General features: G+C 43.2%; 1 protein-coding gene across 1 annotated transcript in view; it reads left to right on the top strand.

The window, feature by feature from the left end:
* Nucleotides 1-688: 688 nt before the first annotated feature.
* The window catches only part of ARHGAP21 (Rho GTPase activating protein 21), a 148101-nt gene continuing 140725 nt past the window's right edge, over nucleotides 689-8064 (top strand). Inside the window, exon 1 of the mRNA XM_054991092.1 lies at nucleotides 689-1317. Coding sequence (XP_054847067.1) covers nucleotides 1237-1317 — 81 coding nt within the window. The 5' untranslated portion in view covers nucleotides 689-1236. The remainder of the gene's footprint in view (nucleotides 1318-8064) is intronic.

The following is an 8064-nucleotide window of genomic DNA, read 5'->3' as shown; positions in this document are numbered from 1 at the left end:
GAAGCACTCTGTAGCCCTAGAAACGAGGGCTATAAGGAAATGGCCTCAAAAAGATGACAGGGCAGGGACTATAGACTTTGCTACTATGTACTATCTGTATGTACATATGATCCAACATGTTCCTGTGTTTGCTTATGCTCTGTTTCAGCATGTCAACTCTTTACTGGATTTCTGCTGGTTTTTAAATCTTTGTAAATTTGCATGTATTACATCTTTGAAACTGTACTGTCACCCTGTGTAATCCATCTGTCTCCGTGAAAAAGGCGGACTACAAATGACATAAATGAAACTGTTTGTGCGTTAAGAGGCTTCTTGCACTTCTATCCTGGTTCTGTTTTAATCGGGAGAAAAGCCTGTTTCGTGAGGACCTTCCAGCTTGAGAGGCTCTGATATTAACAGCTGGGACTCCCCCCCCCCATGTCAAACAGCCCCCCAGCGGGACTTATATCTGTGTCTGATGGGAGCTTGAAAAGTTTTTTTCCAGATTCCAGACTCTTTGAAGGGATCCTTTCTACAACCTGGGCTGCATCTCGCTCTTTCTTCCGGTGTCTGAAAGGGAAATCTCGGCGGTAAGGAGGGCAGATCGGTGCTTTTTCTCCACCCCTGGCTAACCCCCCCCCCCCGCCTTCATTTTCCTGTGATATGAGTGTGTATGGAGGCGGCTGCAGTGGCAGGCGCTTCCCTTCTCCGCCCTCTCCTCCCTCTGTCTAGGGCTTTGGAGAGGAGGAAGAGGAAGATGACGAGCCAGCGCAATTAGCCTAACAAGGGACAGGAGGCGGCGGCAGCAGCAGGCGCGGTGGCGGTGGCTTTTCCCGGGGCCATTGACATGTCTTCTTGCCTCCTTTCCTCTCCCTGCCGGCGGGAAAGGGGGACGCTGCGGAGTTGAGCGGAAAAGTCCGGCAGGATCTTCTTTTCTCTCTCATGGCAGCTTCTTGAAGAGTGGGAGGAATCCGTTTTTCTCCCCTTCCAAGGACCCCATTGTGGAGACGGGACTTGGCTCGGATTTGTGTTTTTCCCCTCTTGTTCTTAGGAGGTGGCTATCTTCTTTTGCTTTTCTTTTGAGAGGTATTTTTCTTTTTTTCTTTTGGAGAAGGGGGAAGGGAGCGCATGTGGAAAACTGCTTTTTTTTGGTTTCTTCCTCTCTTTTGTCCCCTCCTGTTTGTTTGGTGCCCCCCCCCTCCCGCCAATGTGGACTCCCGCGGATTTACTCTTCCTTTGTAATTGGGCGATGAAATAATGGCGACCCGTTGGGCAGCGGGACCACCCGGGGGAGATGAAGACGCTCAGCCAGCCGAAGGCGCCCAGAGCTGCAACCAGGTAGGGAGACGCAGAGGCGAAGCGGCAACGACGAAGGCGGGCGTGGGGAAAGCCGAAGGGCGGCTCCTGAGCGTGGTGTGACGGGGGCTGAGAGAGGGGAGAGCGCTCCTCCGCTGCGGCGAGGGAGAGCGACCCGACCAGCCGGGGCGGTTGCCGCCGCCGTGCCGTGGGGAACGGCTTGGGCTGGAGCGCCTTTAATGGCCGCCCCATCCCTGCCTCCCTCGCTCTTCCCTTCCTGCCCGGGCTTGGGCGCTGGATGTCGTTGGCGGCCGCCCGTAGCCCTCGAGCGGGAGGCGCCGCTTCTGACGGAGAGGGGGGAGAGGGAAGAAAAGGAGGCGGGAAACAACGGCAACAAAAGTTTGTTGCTGCCGCCTCATGGATTCCTTCCCGCTCCTTCCACATCCCGAGCTCTGGATGTGGCGTGAGGAGAAAGAGAGCCAGAGTAACCCAGGATGGGGTGGGGAGCAGGATTTGAGCCCGGCGCCACTTTAGAGACCGACAACGAGAGGTGGGGGCTCGCTTATACCGATTTGGGAGACTTTTTTTTTTAACCCTCCCCTGCAAATGTTAACAAAGAGAGGAAGAACTGGGGGAGGGGTGTCTTTCCTATCTCGGAAATCGTTGATATTGAAAGAGGCAGCCCCCCAATCTCCCCCCCCCACTTTCCCTTTGTCCCATTGATCTGATGGGGGGAGAGGGAGGAGAGAGGGCAGCCTCTTTCCCAGTTATCATGACACTTTCCCATTTCCCCCCTCCCTCTGGTGTGTGTGCATGCATATCGCCCTCCTCTTTCCTCCTCTCCTTTTTACAGGCCAACTCCAGCAGTTTCCAGCCTTCAGGTCTGTAGGGGTTTTTGTATATTCTTCCCCCTGGCCCTCCAGAGTTCTTGCTGGGAAGTTGCCATGTGAATCTTTAGTTTGGAAAGTTGTATATTTTTATAAGTGCCTTATGGTGGCACTGCATGTTCAGACTAATACCCTGGCCTCAGAAAGGCCCCTGTTTCAACCCCTTATCCTAGGCTGTCCGTATTAATAGTACTAATAGTATTAAACCTCTGCCAGTGCTGTCTGTTTACTCCCCACTAGACATCAAAGGTGACTTCTCTTATTCAGAATTGTTATGAGGGCTTCCGATAGACTGAAGCATGCTGGAGTGTCATGCTGTGTCTGTGTTTATATGGAGCATATGGTATGTGAAAGTTTTTATCTCCTCTGCATGTAAGCTTGAGATGTGGAAGTGTCATTATCTTGTGCTATATAATAGAATGCATGATATGTAGAAAAGCATATTGCAACAGAGTGAGTGTGTCCCTGAGAATAACACTTTTATTTAAAAAATTGTGAGTATGAGAGGACAGCCTTTAATCTCCTAGTCTGTCCTTGATTTACACCCTAGTGCATTGATATAACAGTGCCACATGTGGTATTATAGTATTGTTAAATCACTTCTGCGTTATGTTCTAATTTTTTTGCACAGCTAGGTTAGGTAAGGACAAAGTGTCTTCTGTGTGTTTAGTCCAGAGTTGGAAAGTTGTAACAGGTTACATTTCACCATTCATGATACTTGTAGTGCTTTTTTTGGTCAAAGATATTTCCAACTGACAAAGAATAAAGATCTCCTCCTTCTTCAAAATGTTAAAGTTGGAAAGGGAATGAGAGAGAAAAAAAACTATGAGAATTATTTCTCAGTAGTCATGGAAGCTGTGGAATTCCAGGCACTGAGACTATTCGTATAATCCACCTATCATTAGCATGGTAAACCATAATGAATCCTTTGGAGTTGAGGCGTACAAAGTAGGTAAGATGATATTTCACTGAACCTGCTTCTGTTTGAGAGAGAATGTAAGCTTTCAAGTTCATATACGGTCTTTGAGGTCTTTTCATAGAAGAGTAGTGGCTGTCTTTCTACTGTGCTTGGTAAGGCGGCCTTTTAGTCTGAAAAGTTGTATATTATTTCATTGACAAAAGGAGTTTTTTCACTGTTCTATGTACTTCATTATCTGGCATCCATAGAATAATACATCTCACTGATCTACATTGGAACTGTTCACTAGCATTTTTTTTATTTACCTTATATATAGTCTGCTTTTCTCTCTGAGACTCAAGGCAGATTACACAGTGTAAGTCAATACAGTCAGTGCCTGAGAGATTCAATACGCATTACAGAAATTTTTAAAAAAGCAGAAATTTGATACACAGCTGAAACAAATTATAAGCATTTTAACACAACATATTAAGCAATGTGGAAATTACCCAGTAGGAGCATGCTTACAGCAACAGACAGTATACAGCAGTATAGTCTACAGTCCCTACCCTTTTACAAAAGCTTCTTTCTGAACCATTTCCTTACTATTACTAAAAGCCCTCTTGAATGATTTGGTTTTGCATAGTTTGTGGAAAACCAGGAGAGTGGGAGCTTTTCTGACCTCTTCAGGTAGGGCATTCCATAACGTGAGAGACACCACAGAGAATGAGCATGTCCAGGCAGCTGTTGATTTTGCCCAATTGCAGGGTGGCACTTGCCGAAGGCCCTGTTCAGATGAGCGAAGCTGCCGCGACAGAACATAGGGAGAGGCGGTTCTGTAGATATGAGAGATCAAGGCCATGAAGGGCTTTGTATGTGATAGCCAGTGCTTTGAACTGAGCCTGGTAAATGATAGGTAGACAATAAGGTGACTGCAGAATGCATGTCCCATCTAGCTCCTGGTAATAGTTGAGCTGCGACATTCTGCGCCAGCTGAACTCTCCAAGTTGACTTTGAGAGGAGACCTTTGTAGAGTGCATTACAGTAGTCTAGTCTTGATGTTATCATGGTGTGGATCCAGGTGGTCAATTTGACTGTGTCAAAGTAGACTGAGTTTGTAGAAGACATTTTATTTGCAGCCTTATTAACTAGCAGCAGTGCTGGATCCAGTATAACACCGAGGCTCTTAATTTAGTCTCTACAGTGATCAACTGAACCGCATTGAAAGTGGTGAGCGCAAATGTCTGTCAAGATCTCTGGCTTCCCAACCAGCATCAGTATCAGATTTGTTTTTAGCATGGCTCTTTTAAAAACATGAGTCATATTTTTTGTTAGTTATTTGGCTTAGTTTAATATAACTAAAACTGGAATCTTTATGGGGAAATTAATATAACAAATCCTTATAGTAGATTTACTTGGAGAACTGTTTAGATAGCATATAGTTGTAACATATCTGTATTACATGGAAGAGTAGAACTTAGTTTTGGTTTTTTAGGATTATAAAATCAAATTCTCAGCGATCCAGTTCAGATGCTGTGCTTCCTAGTTGGTATTCCATTGGCTTGTACGCTCCACCCTCTCTTGATTGTTCTTGCTTTCTTTAATTGCTGGACAACTTGCAATAGTGCATATGAACTGTGTAACTATAACCACTGTTACATTACAATAGTTGGCTTCAAAACTGGAGATTAAAAGTTTAGACGGAGGCTTCAGTCTTTGGTTTGCTATGGTGGTTCCAGGTCAGGTGTAACACACAGCTCATAGGTAATTCTAAACGAAGAAGTGAATGTTCACAAAAGCAAAAGAGACCTGTGAACCTACTGGGTGTTTCTGGTCACCAAACAAACACGATATCTGAACTGAGTCAGCGTTGACAGTATAATATTTCATCACATACTATAGTTTGCTGCTGTTGCATTTTTGATTAGAGTTCCTTGTTAAATATAATGTGAGAGCATGCTTATACGTCTGCTTTTAACTACCCTCACCGAAGGTCTGTTGAAATTCTTCAGGGTAAATCAAGAACAGACTTCAAACTCTTACATTTTTTTGCTTCGGTGGGTCCTAACAAATGATGAAATGAAAGATTGTGTGATTATTTGCAGTGTGGGATCTTTTGATCATTTGCTTCCATCCCCTTTGAAGGGGACGAAGTGCGCAAGTGTGAGGCTGGCTTCCAACTCCTGTGGAAAAATTAACTGCTGAACAGGCTTTGACATAATTAAAGTGAGAAGAAAATAGTAATATGTTCCCACTGAACTATTCGTTTGTGGAAAACATTAACAGAACAGAGAGGCCTATCAGCCCCTTCTTTGGGGGATACCTTTGTCGCCTATAGTGTGAAAAATGCTTTCTATCTAGAAAGGAGAGGAGAATTCCAGGGTGTCTGTGTTACTTCATTGAATGTTGTCCTGGTGGAGAAATTCTAATCTGTATGTATCAAAGGTGAGAATGATGGGAGTAAGGCATTACGTTGTGAAGAGTTCCTATGCAAATTGGCAATATTCTTAACCTTTGATCAGAGACGCAGTGCAGTCTCACGCAGAGTTACATCCTTTTACTTTTTGTACTTACTGTGTTTCAAAACATGTTAACTTTGCTTAAGATGGTAGTATACTATGGAGTGACAGATGAGGTATCATTTATAAACACAACACAACTCTTAATATATTTTCTATTTCACTGCTAGCTGGTGCCATGTATACATTGATATTTAACATTTCAAGTTCATGTCTATGGTGTCTTCCACATGGGAATAGTATTTTATGGTTTCCCTGTTGTTGGTGTGCCTGCAGATAAAGCGTAGCAGCAATGGTTACCCCCACATGGCAGGTTTCTCGGCAGTTTCCCAGCTCCAGTCATCTTGGAAGTGGCCGCCCTCCCTACTTCTGGGCCACCAGGGCTTTTGCAATTGGCACAGAACTATCATTATATACTGTTGTAACTCTAGGTGTAGCAGGTTCTCTGAATTCCCAGCTTTCATTTTTTAGAAAAGTCTCCTAGCCCTTTCCCTTGTGAAGATATGCCTTTCCCTTATATCTCTGCAAGGAAAGAGGCTAGAGACTTACTTTTAAAAATATGAAATATTAAAATATGAAAGCTGGGAATTCAGAGAACCTACACCCATTGTTACAGCAGTCTAATGATATTCCAGTGAGGGTTTTTTTTTAAAAAAAAACCATGGCAGGGGGAGGATATGTCTGTGGTGGGGACTGGGGCAGTTTCCCCATGTCTTAAAAATAGTGCCCCACTCATGGAATGCTGGCGGCTTTTTTGCACGATTTCTGATGTCACTGTTTCCAAAATGATTGCACACGATAGTGTGGAGCTATCCCATACCTCTTAGGAAAACGCAAATAGAGATAAACCTATAAGCTTTAACCTTTGCTGATTACTCAAATCTACTACTGCAGGATTGTTTATAGTGGTCCTCAATGGAGGTGGTATTAGAAATTGTTTGTTTGACACACACTCTGGTGCTGGAACTTCTGCCTAAATGTAGAGAACTGGTAAATACCATGTGACTATTTTGTAGTGGATGAGTCATGTGGCAACTCTCCTTTTTATGTGGTCAAATCACAAGTTAAGGTTCATGTTTTAAAAAGTAGTTTTGAACTAGACATATAGTGACAAGTCCAATTCTTGACTGGATTTCTAATGTGATTTATTTGTAAATAAAGACTGCGGTCCTACAACATGGGCCGTTTCCAGACGGCTTACCTGCAGCCGCTCCATGCCGCAACGTCGCGGATCGTGCCGGGGAAAACGCGAAATATCGCGTTTTCCCCGGCACGATCCGCAACGTTGCGGCATGGAGCGGCTGCAGGTAAGCTGTCTGGAAACGGCCATGATTAATGGAGAACTAATTTGTAATTTATTATGGTAAGCCTTGTTTTCTGTTCCCATGCATCTCATGAATGAAGAAATGTGTCATAAGAAGCATGGATGCATGTGTGTGAGAACTTGATAACAGAAATTCTGACTTCTTTCTGTTAAAAACGTTTGTCATACTTGTCATATCTTCTCATTATTGTCTGCAAGTTTCTGTGATGGGTTAGTAATTACACTATGTGGTTGCCTAATGGTACAAAGCAAGGGCTCATGATTTAATAGCACTAGCAATGAATGTAAATTTGAGTTGTTTTACATTTTGAACATAGTGTGGGTTTCAGTTTTCCAACCGTAAAATTAGAATGTTGTGTACTTTGTAGGGCTGTGTGAAGAATTCATAACCTGATAACTCTAGCACTTTGGTCTAAATGTCTGGCCTTTCACTTTAATTTTTGCCTGTCGCTGAGGTGAATGTTGGAATAACAGGGAAGTAAGACTTATTCCCATATGATCTGTAGCATTAGGCAAATGTCTTATCTAAATTAAAACAGCATCTTTGTACATGGAGAGAGCTGTATGTGATCATCTTGTTGTCTTACTGTTAATTTTCCTCATACTGGACACTAATAATATATGGAGTTGGTGGTATATTGCTTCAAGTCACTTGCTTCTTGGCAAACCATTGATGCACATTTTTAAATCTTAACAGATTTTCTTCGAGAAAATCTTACTACATGAATGTACACTTTTTGTATAATAACAATATGCCAAATGCTTGTTAAAAGCTGGAGAATAAATTTGAATGTTACTAATTTTTTTTATCAAACTGTCGTCACATCTACCACTGCATCAGTTCTCTCATGTTTTTCATAGTGATACCTTCCTCTTCGTTGGATGTATATGTACTGTAGTAAGTACACAAATATGTTTCTTAGCAATAAAAACTCAAGTGTTGGCTACTCAAGACTTCATTTCGATGGATAGTTTAGTAAATGGTTAGGGGGTAGCTGTTGTAGAAATGGGAGGGAAAATGCACAAATACAAGTGGTCAAAAGATTTAAGCAGTAGATATCAGAATTATGGCAATCTGACAGGCTATCTCAAATGTCCAACTGTTAAGGGAGCCCAAGAAGCTTTAAGAAACTGATAATTGTGCTTCAGTGTAGCATTTTT

Source organism: Eublepharis macularius, chromosome 11 (assembly GCF_028583425.1).
Source record: "Eublepharis macularius isolate TG4126 chromosome 11, MPM_Emac_v1.0, whole genome shotgun sequence".
Taxonomy (NCBI): Eukaryota; Metazoa; Chordata; class Lepidosauria; order Squamata; family Eublepharidae; genus Eublepharis; species Eublepharis macularius.
Note: the sequence above shows the minus strand (reverse complement) of the source record. Positions and strands in the feature narration are given on the sequence as shown.